The sequence below is a fragment of the Myxocyprinus asiaticus genome, chromosome 7 (assembly GCF_019703515.2).
Source record: "Myxocyprinus asiaticus isolate MX2 ecotype Aquarium Trade chromosome 7, UBuf_Myxa_2, whole genome shotgun sequence".
Taxonomy (NCBI): Eukaryota; Metazoa; Chordata; class Actinopteri; order Cypriniformes; family Catostomidae; genus Myxocyprinus; species Myxocyprinus asiaticus.
The window spans coordinates 20,437,362-20,451,482 of NC_059350.1; the positions used below are offsets into that span (position 1 = coordinate 20,437,362).

The 14,121-nt window shown below is 38.6% G+C and overlaps 1 protein-coding gene across 1 annotated transcript in view; it reads right to left on the minus strand.

The window, feature by feature from the left end:
* The window catches only part of LOC127443891 (hedgehog-interacting protein-like), a 62,752-nt gene extending 50,554 nt beyond the window's left edge, over positions 1 to 12,198 (minus strand). Inside the window, exons 1-3 of the mRNA XM_051702923.1 lie at positions 11,681 to 12,198; positions 8,716 to 8,908; positions 1,232 to 1,373 (exon numbers count right to left, since the gene is read on the minus strand). Coding sequence (XP_051558883.1) covers positions 1,232 to 1,373; positions 8,716 to 8,908; positions 11,681 to 11,950 — 605 coding nt within the window. The 5' untranslated portion in view covers positions 11,951 to 12,198. The remainder of the gene's footprint in view (positions 1 to 1,231; positions 1,374 to 8,715; positions 8,909 to 11,680) is intronic.
* Between the last annotated feature and the right edge of the window lie 1,923 nt (positions 12,199 to 14,121).

The following is a 14,121-nucleotide window of genomic DNA, read 5'->3' on the forward strand; positions in this document are numbered from 1 at the left end:
GTTTTGCGATTTTACACATTAATTTATTTTGCAATTTGGTTGGAAACTGACTAGTAGCATGTGTCATTAAGAGATTAGATCAATCGAGTCCTACTACTAGTGTTGTAATTTTGGTTCAGTATTCTGCCCAACAAAGACAAAACTATGTACAGAATAGTAAATACTATAGTAATTACGCCTCCACTGAAAAAAAGCTTAAAATGTACGTGGTTTTAGTATGGATTTTGTGGTTCTCTGAATCCGAGTTAGGCTGAGCCAAATCCACTGAACATAATGTAAGAGACCCAATTTCGGTCATTACTTAATTCTGAAATAATGTAGTTTTTGCCTTTGCACAGCAGTATCCCCTCATTATAGGTGTACATAGTGAATATTCAAGCTGTACTGCCTATTGCTAATCATGCAGCAGGATAATCAGCTATGAGCGAAATTCTATCAAAGCCCCCCCAACCCAGCTTACGTCTTTCCCTGTGTCCTATCACAAATGGTCAAAGCCCTTCTGGCTACAGCAGATCACAGAGGCTGCAGTATAAGCACTTTCTTTGTATTCTTAAAGCTGGCTAAACTCATGCTGGACACAAAGCTCTGGCTTGGAAAGAAGGGCAGTGGACCAGTCAATGAGTACATGCAGGAATGTTGTGACATGGAAGGTTAGTCAGGCGTGTCTTTTCTGTAGTGAACTTGTTCAGTCTGCCCTGCTGACCTAGTCAAAGCAGCTCAGTCATACTGTGCATGGTACATGGGATGACAGCGAGGAAGTTTCTCTTATGTCTAATGATGAGCAAAACTCTAGAGGAGTTTTGTATTCAAACTTAAAGTAATAGTTCACCCAAAAATGAATATTCTGTTATCATTTACTCACCCTCACGTTGTTCCAGACTCATGTGCCTTTTTCCTTCTTCTGTGGAACACAGAGGCAGAATGAAAGCATCAGTCACCATTCACTTTCACTGTATGTAAAAAAGATGCAATGACAGTGAATGGTGACTGAGGCTGTCAGTCCAACATTCTTCCTTACATTTCATTTTATGAACCTCAGAAAAACAAACAAACAAACAAATAACTAATACAGGTTTGGATCACAAAGGTAAGCAAATGATGACAGAATTTTCATTTTTGGGTGAACTGTCCCTTTACGGTTGGACTGAATGAAGATGTAGAACAAATTAATTTGAAATTAGGACACAGATTCTGTAAAAAAAAAACGTGTGTAAAACTTTTCAAAGTATACCTGTTTGTCACTTCCATGTTATCATCTAACAGGTAGTTAGAATCTCTGCGCAATTGCTTTCGTTGAAAATCTGGAAAGCACAGGCCTCCATCCCTTCTCCCATAGTACTGGCAGAACTCATCCACGTCGGCTTGGAACAGTTCTAAAAAACACAGACAGACACACAACTGATCTCAGCCTGAGACAGACACAACACAGGGTCCACAGGATGATGTAATCACCTCCAAACCAACTGGATCCCCTGGAGTTTAGAATGTCCTCAGCCATCAGAAGCCTTATTATGTGTCCGTTTTGGTGGTGATTCCAGTGCCAAGCTCAATTCCGATTTTGCCTATGGTGCATTTATGAAGTACTGGATATGTGACAAGCGCATGTCAGCATAATTCATAGTCACTCATACAAAATTCAAGAGTGTAATTTCTGCGCCACTAGCACCACTGAATGTGAACAGAATTGCAAAAATAATGATTTTTTCAAACAGGTTTCTCAAACACTCCTCCCATCTGCCATTGGTCAAAAAACAAATAGTTCCACCCCAAACGGCAGCCATTGCTTAAGGGAATATTCCGGGTTCATTACAAGTTAAGCTCAATCGACAGCATTTGTGGCATAATATTGATTACCACAAAAATCAATAATTCATTATTAATTAATTTTGGCTTGCCCCTCCTTTTATTTAATTTTTTTTTTAAATCTCGGTTCCAGTGAGGAATCATGGAAATGAATGGGGCCAATCTGTAAATGTTAAAATACTCACTGTTTCAAAAGTATAGCCACAAGACAAACAATATGTGTGTTACTATGATTTCAGTGTGATAAAATCGCTTATTAACCTTGTCTGTGTAAAGTTATAGCCAATTTTACAACTTCGTTGCCATGACAATGTAATGTCAACAAACCCTAAAACTCTAAAATGAATGTACAAATGATTTAAACAACATTACAATCAAATAATACATGAGTTTTAACAGAAGAATTAATGTGTGCTTTTATAAAATTATAAGATTCACATTTCTGCCTTTAGACCCTGCAAAAATTGGCCACATTCACTTCCATTTTAAGTGCCTTACTGTAACCTTGTTTTTTGTTTTTTTTAAAGAAAAGGAGGGACAAGTCAAATTATTTTTTGTGGTAATCATCAACATGCCACAAATGCTGTTGACTGAGTTTAACTTGCACTGAACCTGGAATATTCCTTTAAGCCAATGTTACTATGTTGAATTGGTTAAGATAATCAAACAAACAGGCCGAAATTTTGATTCACAATGTTTATATTTTCAGGGGAATCAATCTACAAATGGCTTACTTATAGTTGACTGCATAATAAGTTAGGAGAGAAAAAAAAGGTATTTTAACATTCCAAAAATTACACACACATCACCTTTAATGACTGTCACACTTTACAGAGACACATTGACAAACCCTCACTTCTGGGCGCCACAATTATGTGATGGTTGAACCACAGTGAGGTATTACAAACTGTTTCAGACATGTGTGGTCCTTATGTGGATATGTTATACACTTTAACACCGAGCCTAATTAAAACCAAAAATGCCAAACGCTCCGTCTGTCTGTAGCTCATTTTCTGTTACATATATATATTTAGTAGAAACATGCAGGTCAAGTCAAAATAAATGAGCACACACCCAAACTGATTGATTATATTTCAGAGATTGGGGTTTCCTGCTTACTTTTCAGGGAAAACACCCACATTTATTTCTCCAATAGTAGCCAAAATAAATTCAGCATGATTCAAATATCCAGATTTGGAGAAGTGTGATCAAAAACATGAAAATTAAATTTGTGGCAGTACTTTTCACACGGAATGCAGAAAGTCAACATTCATTTTCTTTCCTAATTTTTTTCCATACAATGAAAGTGAATGGTGACTTAGGCTATTGTTCTGCCTAACACCTTTTGTGTTCCAATGAAGTTTGGGTTTGGGTACATGGGGGTGGGTCAGTTATGATAGACTTTTCAACTATTCCTTTCATTTTCATTTTAAACACATTTTCAAAACTACTCCTTTAAATCACAGTTGGTTTCTAGGAACTTCCTTCTGGCTGAATAGACTGACTTACGGTTAGAACGATGGGGGAGCGAACAGGACTACACTTATATGGTTACCCCCTTAGCTGAAGCCTCTCATGGGGAGGACAAGAGCGAATACAGCAGTGATAGCAAGACAAACACACTCCTCTCCTTCCTTTCATCTCCACCGAGCCCCCCATGCTGCCTGAGGAAGGGGGCTGCATGTGGGGGGAGGAGAACACACCAACAAGAGAGGTGATAGGATATCCTTAAACATCTAAACACAATAGTGAGATCAAACACACACCCCCTCCACCACCTCAACTCGCACTGAAATGCCACCCACACTCAGCCACAGTGGTTATCTTGGGCCTGCTGGTGTGAGATGTAAGGGTCGGGGAGTTGTTGTTGTCAGTGGTAGCTGCATATGAGAGGTTAGAATTTATGTCTCCGTTAAGTCTATGGGGTCACTGGGAGCACTGGAGTGTCTGTGCTGCTGTGAGTGCTGATATATCCTCCCAAGACTATTTATTGGGGCTTGTGCATCTCTGCACAATGTCTTTCAGCAACAGTCAGAAGTCTACCCTGCTAAAAAGACCAGCTTAACAAACATGCAATTCCCATTGTGATCTAGGCTGGTTTATGCTGGTCAGTGCTGGTTTGGTGCTGGTCTAGCTGGTGGACCAGCATAGCCATGTGTTTCACCAGCAAAACCTAGCTGGTGAAGCTAATTGACCAGCATGGTCTTTCTAGTGACATCAACACCATCTAGTGTGGGGACACCAACACACCAGAACCCAAAACACAACATAAGGTTGTGACCAGCAATGCTGGTCTTTGTAGCAGGGCAGTCTGAGTCTTAACGAATGGAAATCAGGGGCCAGATTCACAAAAATCTTAGAAAAAAATTACTTATAACAAGAATTTCATTCTTAAGGATGTTTTGTGAATTCAGCCCCAGGCAGGTCGTTTAAAAGGCTAATTAGTCAACCGTATTTAATGGGGTCATATGTCACGAGGAATCAAATCTTCCTTGATATTTTGACATATAAGAGGTCATTCTACTATAAAAACATACTGTAAATTTCAGAACTCAAACCTTAATCCCCAAAGCAATAATAGCATTTATTGAAACCAAGCTGCAAAAACGGCTCATTCTCTACTTCCGTGACTTCCCTACATCATTTAGGGGTCCATTAATTCATGACCACCTCTACAGCAAAAAACATCAACGCCTATTTTACGTCATCGCATCCTTGGCCTCGCCCACTGGTGCATCAGTTCGTAAACAGAGAGAGAGAGAGAGAGAGAGAGAGAGAGAGAGAGCAAGACAAACAGGCCTAGAACACCAAAAGGGACTATTTTGAATTATTTTTGTCTATAAACATGCACTAGACAGATGTCTTTGACCGCTGTCATGTATCTGGCACTGCTTTTAAAAAACACAGTGTTAAGTTACAACTCTGAAAAGGAGATGCAATTCTCTATCATTCAGCTGCTGCTTCTTGCTGTTTTGAGTACAAATGTGTCCTGGACACGTTCTTTCGCTCATCTGTGCTATTTTTAATTGTTGGTGTATGTAAACATGCACTAGGTGGACATCTTTGACCATTTTGATGCGTTTCCAGCAAAGTGATACTGTATGTGTTTGCGTCTATTCACCCTGCTTTGGACTATGTATGTGCAGTGCAAAGGAACTTTTATTGAAGGAAAGGGCAGTTTAAAAACACTTGGACCCGAACAAAAACATAATAAATATTGAATTCATGAATATTTCAAATGTCATGACTGTTTGATAGTTTATGGTGCTGAGTGTTAACAGTTTTGCTTGAGATGAACAGTTTAATATATTCAGATGCAATGTGTTGGATGTGCGTTATGTGTAAACCCTGAAATTTTGTTTTATAACACTGTGGATCTTGTTCATTCTCTTCAGACTGAGTTTCAAATATGGCAGTATTTGAGGGGCTGCACAATGTTAGCCTATGATAACAGTGGGCGTTTACGTTGAAGTTTTAAGGTGGCGCTTAGGTCAAAACCGAGCGTTTCAGACAGAGGGCAAGAGACAGGGTGGAAAATTATCATATATTACTAAATAAACTTTACTAACATTATCAGTGGACCTCAGGGAAGATAATAAAATTATAAAAAAGAGCATTTCATGACCCCTTTAATGTTCCAAACCTGTATGACTTGCTTTTTTCCATGGAACAAAAAAGAAGATGTTAGGCAGAATAACTCAGAATGCCTCAGTCACCATTCACTTTCATTGTATGGAAAAAAAATGGTGACTGACACTAACATTCTGCCTAACATCTGCTTTTATGTTCCACAGAAGAGAGTAAGGCCACATTTATACTAATTATTTTTCATTTGAAAAACATTTTCCAAAGTATGCGGTAATGGAGAGTGTTTTCGAAAGTCTCCATTTTTGGTGGAGGCAAACACCATTCTAGTGTGGATGAGAGGCGTAAACGTAGCAAAACTTTTTATGAAAAAACTTTTTAGTGTGAACGTGTCCTAAGTCATACTTATGGGTGAGTACATTTTACTTTTGAATGAACCACCCCTTTAAGTAAACCAATTTATAGCTTAATCATCACACAATCAAATGAGTAAGACCAATTAATACAATGAATAGTAAAACGGAACCTTTGGCATTGAAACATTTTTCTTTGATATTAGGGGATCTGAAGTAAATACCATGGAGGTATGTTTTGATTGAGTCTTGCACAAGAGACTGCACAATCTGCAATCATGGACTAAAAACATGGTACAAAATAAGTATGAGAATTAATTATAGTACTTAAAGGACTGTCTAATATGAACAATTTATGGTTACAACTTCCCTAAATATGGCAAAATCACTGTGTGGCCTCAGATACTGACTTAATACATTGTAGTTTTATTGTACTGGCCAATGAAAAAACAAGGAAGGGGAGAAAGAGAGAGACTCTACATCCTCAGCGCTATAGTTATACTTCCATCTGGTTATCTTCCAAAGCAACCTGGGTGGCCACCAAAAGTACTTGACATCTTGATGCACTTCAGCAGTTTTACATATACACAACCTTTGTAGAAAAACAAATGTGTCATTCGTCACCACATATGCTGATTTGAGAGGGGGAGAGAAGGTAGGGTGAGTCGTTTGGCCTCGGCTCCTGTTCTCTTGCTTCGACAGAGCCTTGATCGCTATTTTTCCTCTCTCTCTCTCACTCCTATATGATTCCTCCCTTTACAAAGAGTTGAAACAGACTGCACACCCTTATTTATCTGTTTTTTATAAAGGGCAAGACGTAAACTGTATGTATACAGTGTCTGATTTGTCATCTATTTGTATTTCCGTGGGTGTGTATGTGCGTGTGGCTTGCATTTTCTGGAGTCTGCTCCCTGTTTGCATATCGGCCCCCATCTAATCTGTTATGGCTGTGCAGATAGGAAGAAGGTTCGGTCTGGCAGCCAGCTTTCACATACCATTCCATCGGATGGAATGCACCATGCAGCGAATGTTGCAACACTATACAGCCGCACAGCCCGGCAACTATTGGATGTTTGCTCCTGATGTCATTCATGTTATGGAGAAAATACAAAACTTATGATAGCTTTAGAGATTTTTAGGTCGTTGAACTCCTCCCCGCTCCCATCTGTTTTTCCCCCTTACATGTCAGAGGCCTAAATGTTTTGTGTCTTTATGTATTTTCATGTAGATTACCACCAAGAAAAACAAACTGATTACAGTATGTGAGCACTGCCTTGAACAGGCCTAATTTTCCGCTGCATCCTGTAAAGCATGTGTGTTCTGCTGGTGAGGTGAGGTGTGAGTGTCAGTCATGTCTAGACTGTGCGCACACACATACTCAAACAAATCTTGGCAGGCTGTACTGATGTAAAATAAGATGCTTGCCAAAAAACTGAAAGGTCATAAAATAATTAATTTACAGCCACAGTTTTTGGGGCTTTGTTTGGGGCATGTGTACACTGATGTGTGTTTACATGTGGGTGTTTAAAAGTGTTAGTATACACTGATTTATTATTTTTGTATAGGATTTTTTATCCCCTTTACATATTCTCTTTTTTATCATCCTCTTTTTATCATTCCTCAAAATCAATATTTTAATTTATGTTTCATGATTATGTCTTTTTACTATCTTATTTTGATTAATCACCTTCTTTATTATATGTACAAGTAATATGTATGTTATCTGAGGGGTGCCTGAGGGTCTGGCCAAAGCCAGGAATACAGTAACAGTTATTATTCCTTTAGCCTGACTCCCGTTGCCATTGGGTTCATTTATAAAATGATCCAACCACATCCATATGTTTGCAACAATTTTAACAATTTTATTATTTTAAAAGGTATGCTTAAAGAAATAGTTTACCCAAAAATGAAAATTCTCTCATCATTTACTCAAGGACTTACATTTTGGTCTGTTTTTCACCCTAAGCAACCATATCGCTTTAGTAGACACGGATTAAACCACTCAAGACGTATGGATTACTTTTATACTGCCTTTTTGAAGTTCTTCAAATTTGTATTGACTTACACTGTATTGACAAAAAGGCATCATACATTATTCAAAATGTCTTTGTTTGTGTTCTGCAGAAGAAAGAAAGTCATGTGAGTTTGGGACGGCATGATGGTGAGTAAATGATGAGAGAATTATCATTTTTGAGTGAACTATCTCTAAAATAACCTTAATTTAATGGTGATTTGAGTGATCTGGAAGTCATTATAAGGGACGAATAGAAAAACAAGAAACAGCAACAAGTGTTTCCTGAATGCCATTTGTCAAACACTCATTTAACGAATCACTCTGTTTCATTAGAGATGGCCAAGAGCTGCCACAGATAAATAGTTTTCTCCCACAATTACATTTTGCAGTCCGATGAATAGTTTTGAATCTGTGGTTATTTGCTCAGTTTGACTTTAAACTAATTTAAATAATTGTGCCAGAAGAAGAATTTCCAACACACTTTCACTGAGAAATCGTACAGAGACTTACAAGTTGGCTATATCGTATGAAATCGTACGAGTTGGTATGACTTTTGCAACAGCCAATCAGGTGATTATCCCTCATCTCCTTCTAAAACAAGACAATTACTTTCTTCTGTCCTACAAAACAAACTATTTACTCTTCAAATCATCCTTACAGACTCTATTCTGTGGTTCGGTTTAGATATGGGGTTTGGGTTAGGGCATAAAATTAATAAGCAAGTACACAATGTCTGAAACGCAGAACTTTCGCTTACTTCCGCATTACACATCCAGCTATTTGTACATGTATAATGCGTACAAATTCATACAAACGAACTTGTATGATTTCATTTAATTTTGCCAACTTGTATGCATTCTTTCGACTTCTCGTGAGATTGGGTTGGGAATTTCCTTGATGAAGAAGTTGTGAGCTATAATACTTATTTTTGTAAGACTCTTGTATGTTTCTTATTCGTACCTGGTACATGCCCCCGGCAGGTGTAGTAGAACTCTTGACAGTAGTCGTGGCATAAACGAGGAAGGTCTTGTTCTCTGTGTGGTGCTTTGTCAAGTTTGGGTGAATGGAAGAGCATCTGGGCATGTGGTGAGCAATGGGCACACTTAATCTCCTGGAGCAGTCTAGAACACTCTGTGTTATTGGTCGAGAAGACCTGAGGACCAAAAGCAACCAACAAATGTTAGAACCGTATTTCTTAATTGCAAGTTCATTGAAATGCTAGAAAGTATTTTTGTGGCTTAACATACAATACATTATTGGAATGTCTTCATGTTAATTGGAGGCCAATCACATTCTAAACATATCTCTTAGAAACACCACACATCCATGTGGACTTGATTTTCTTGATTTGTTTATTTGGCCCCACAAACAGCTAAGCCAAAATTGCACCTCGCATGGCAGCCGAACCCGTACCGAAAGGAGGATACTCGTCACCAAACAAAAGTAAACAGTAGATTAGGCCGAGAAAATGAGCAGGCTTATTTATGTAACAAATTTGCTGTAATAAAACAACAATGGAATCTGCTCCCTTCTCCAGACATGTGCCTTTGCCGCAGCAGTCTGGTAAACCTCCCTCTCTCTGTGTGAGGTCCATGTGTAAACACCAATTTACAGATAGACGGGCACATCATTCCCATGTTGGTATCAACAAATTAGCAGTCTGTCCGAGTCAATTAGACCAGCACAACCATTGTAGACTGCCCACCTTCTCCCCCAGCCGCTGCCCTGCTAAGCATAAACCATTTCTACAGATATCTTTGATTATGATTCTCTATCTCTTTTCTTTTGAGTGAATCTAAACCATCTTTTTGCCTGCAAGATAAAATGGTTTCCAAAAATGCATCAACACCTCTAACCGGTTCTTCACTGAACCAGGTTGTTTTGAAGTAATTTTTCAAGCTCTCTTCAGTCTCTGTCTTGCAGTGATCGGTGAGTTTTGCTGGTCTGTGAGTGGCAACACTCCTGCTTTAAATTGACCATTGATTTAGTGAGCCATGGACTGGCACATGGTCCATGGAGAGAAGCATTTGTGTGCTCGCAACCATGCACTGTTCCCATATGTTGCTGGGATGGGTTCCAATGTTGCCATCACCCGCACCAGAAACAAGAGGACCTTTGTTTTGTTTTTTTGTGTTTTCCGAAAAATGCCAAAAGTTGTTCAAAGTTGCAAATCACAGCATAGTCTACATCATACCCTTTTAAGGCCAAACGTAACTGCTGATGAAACATGCCAGTGCAAATAAGAGGCATATGAATTTAGGTCCAACTGTACATTACTCAACATTACTTTTTGGAAGCTCGCGAATCATAGATTCTTAGTAAGAGCACGACATGAATTGATGTAAATAGTGGTGTACGGCATGACAATTTGAATCTATCTACATTTTATCTGCTCATGGTGACTAATGTTGTTGTATCTCTGTTGCCATTAAAGTTTATATAGTGTGATTTGTGCAGCTGTTGGGTTTATTTGTCACTGAAATTGACAGAGCAAACAAAAACACACAAAGACTCACTTGAAAACAATCACTTGTCATTTAGTGTCAAACAATGTGGACAGCTACAGCCTCACACAGTTTCACTGAGGTGGCAGGAAGACTTGGAGTCACATTGAATGGCATTCTCCATTAGCATGTGTAAAGTGGAAATTCATAAAGCTACAACAGTCATACGAGTCAATATACAGATTATTTCATAACTCAAAAAACTAAAACCACACCTGAACTAACTTCACCACAAAACCTGCTAGCTTGTATTAAACAGCATAAGTGAAACAATTTTGGCCCTCTTGGAATTGGTTTAAGTTTGTGAGGGGGTGGGGAGCAGGACAAATACTCTCTTAAAGGCATTAACACTTGGACAGAGCCAAGGACTGGGGGAGAATGATGTTCTCCAGCTTCACCCATTAGTGAAACTAACAAACACAATGGTGTTGTTGTTATTCTTTTGCCATAAGTAAAAAGACTCCGTGTGTGGGCAGTGTAGTGGGGAGGAGGAGATCTCGACCCTTTTTTTTTTTTTTCATTCAGCTTCAGCTCTTATTTGCATGACTTGAGCACATTAAATTATGCAATATGGCTTTTTGTCACAAACTATGCGATGCCACCCAGCCGCACATGACGGAGCTTGTTTACATGAGAAAAGATCTAGAGATATTTCTCTTGGCATCGTATGTGGTCATTGATAAAACTATTGAACCTACTAGTGAGATAAATCTTCTCCCTTCCATAAAAATCATGAGAAATGTGCGATGTATTACTAATCTAGATGAAATTATGTTCTGCGTGCACGAGACATTGGCTTCCCATCTGTCTTATGTAAATCATTTCCATCACCGCGAGAAAAACACATGCTGTCATTGAAACATCAGCTTAAAAAGTTGTCCAAATAAATGTCAACGCACTTCTATACACAAATAAATTACTGCAGGAATAACGCTTTTAAGAGCGAGTTAGATAATGAAACCACAACAATATCCCCACAGTAATAATTCGTTAAAACTGATATCATCATATACATATGTTGTAGTTTGCAACAGGGCGTAAGTGTTGACGGATAGGAGCAGATCACGATGGAAACACTGTAAGGGGCCGTTCAGACCGCAGGTGTCTCGAGAGGCGTTTGTAAAACTTGATACGGTGTCTAGTAGCGCGAGAAGCGGCGCAACGGTCAAATACGTCCGTCAGGCGCTTGTTTACATAGAAAAACAATTATAAACAGCGCATATGGACGAAAAAAACAAGTTTGGTGTGAACGGTCCCTACCGTGTGCTACTTGCTTATGGCTATCCATATATTCATTACATGACTGTCCATTCAGCTTAAAATCGGATCACGGATCCGTTGCCAGATGAAGATCCTGACCTGTACAGAATCAGAGCATTCTCTGACTAATAAATACGAGGCTGCAGAAACACTCAACATACCCGTGCATCTCTCCGGTGGAGTATCTGAAACTGAGCCATCCTGGACGAACAGCAGGACATGCGAGGATAAAGCCCGTGACAAATCTCATCTCCGCTGTTTCCCTCCAGTGACAGTTTTCTCTCCTTCCTCTTCAAGCGTTTCGGCAGACTTCCATCGTAACATCTCTTCCTCCTTGGACTTAACTCTCCTTTCTCGCCTAATTTGAATTCACTACATTCCCAAAAATTTGCCATGATGGCCAAGAGGAGGACAAATTTCAAATGCTTCATTTTTACCGGGATTAAACCAATAGCGTAACGCGACTGCTCAGAAATAACACCAAGTTTTAAAAAAGTTAATATAGAATAAGGTTAATTAAGCAACTATGCGCTAATAAAATAGTCTTAATTAAATAATAGTAAATATATATAAATATATATACAAACATATATATATATATAAACGATAATAAATTAATTTATAATTTTAATGCAGTGGGGAGAAACATGTTCTGTATAATGCGCAATTAATATATATATATATATATATATATATATATATATATATATATATATATATATATATTTTTTTTTTTTTTTTTTAATAAGATAAGTAATCAGGTTATAGGCTACACAGAAATCGTTGTAAGCTTCTTTTCCCAAAAGTTAAATCCCGTTGGTGCACAGAGGCTGATGCGTGTGATCAAAAGTTGCACTAAATTGTCTGTCGCATGCTCTTCAGTGCACTCACATGTTTCTCTTAGCTCTTTCCACCTTCTTTTTAACTAGCGCGCGAGAAGGGGAACGCGCACGATGACGTATCTCACCTCCGGCGGGAACGCGCGTCATCGACAAGCCTTTGGGAAAGGATGAGAGTGGCAGCTGCCAAGGATAAATAATCGCAAGGTAAAAGCAGCAATGTCTATAATTTAATTAATTAAATTATATATATATATATATATATATATATATATATATATATATATATATATATATATATATATATTATTATTATTATTTATTTTTTTTACTTTGAATTTCTGTAATTTACAACAAAATATACATAGACATAGAAAATTGATCACTGTAAATAAAAAAAATAAAAAAATTTGACACCTAAAATGTGCTTCATGTTAACATCTAAATTAAATGGTTTTGTTTTTTAATCTGACTAAATTTACCTGACAAATTAGGTTACACCAAAAAAAAAGTACTTTTTAAAGGCTAGATCAAGTAGAAATGTATCCTTTGAGAAATGCAGGCTATCTTTTTTTTTTTTTTTTTTTTTCAGTGTAGAGGCAATAATTGTTCATGTATTTTTATCTCTCATGTAGTGTTTATTTACTTGTTTGTTTAATTGTTTTTTCTATCAGATACAAACAACTTCTAACTGCTCTGTTGGCTGATCTGGGGCCACAGCAGGACAGTCTTTTGATTAAAGTATCCAACACCGTTACGTTAACAGAGTTGTGAGAATGTCTGGCATTCTTGCTCTTCAGAGGGTTTCTGATAAGACTGAGCCAAATGCAGGACAAGTCCTCTTTTCTTCTCATCTAAAGAGAGATCTTCAGATTGCAGGTCCACAGGGGAATGTCCTCTCTGAACAGACCTCGGTTGCATTAGTTGCAATCAGTTGCATTACCGCACCTGTTCATCCTTGGGGGTCCGGCACTGACCAGAACACTGCCTGATTATCAGCAGAGATCTGGAGCTGCAGGCATCCACAGTGATTGGACTGCTGGGTAATTATGGACATGGCCCTAAGCTCTCAACAGCTCACCACCATATCCAGCCAGGGCTGTGTTGCGTTCAGAATCAGACCCAGCATATTTTATCTTCTTGCACAATAAAAATGACAGTGACTTACTACAGCGGGGTGCAGTGTTAAAGCTGAGGCTATGTGTCTGTGAGAGCAGGCTTAGACTGGTTTGTGATCATTCCAGTATTGCCACATTGGCGAGTGACATGAAAACATGTGGGGTACAGCTGTGGTTTGGGAGTACATCTGCTTGGAGAGATATAACCCTTCCCATTGTGCAGAAGGTGCAGAAGCTCCAGTGTTCTGCCACTGACATCCTCTTTCCCTCTTAAAGGACTGATATTATGGCTTATGTAGTGGCATTTTCTCTGAAAGGGCAAGGGAGGCAGTGCCTCCTCCAAAAATTTTGCTGTACATAAAAAACAAATAAAATATTATGAAATGTGAGCTAAAAGCAGTCATATATTAAAATAACATCGTCAAACAGCGATACCAGCAGATGAAGTTTCAGAGTGAGGCAGCATCTCTCTCGCCTCCCATGAGCTCATTGCGTTTGCATTGAGATCCTAAAGTGTGGTGTGAGTTTAATGGGTGGTAACCACGGAATAAAGGCAAAAAGTCACATGAGAGGAGGCAATGCCTCCACTGAGCTCTTATTTGCTCATAACGTCATTCCATCAATTCGGTAATGCTTCCGCGGATC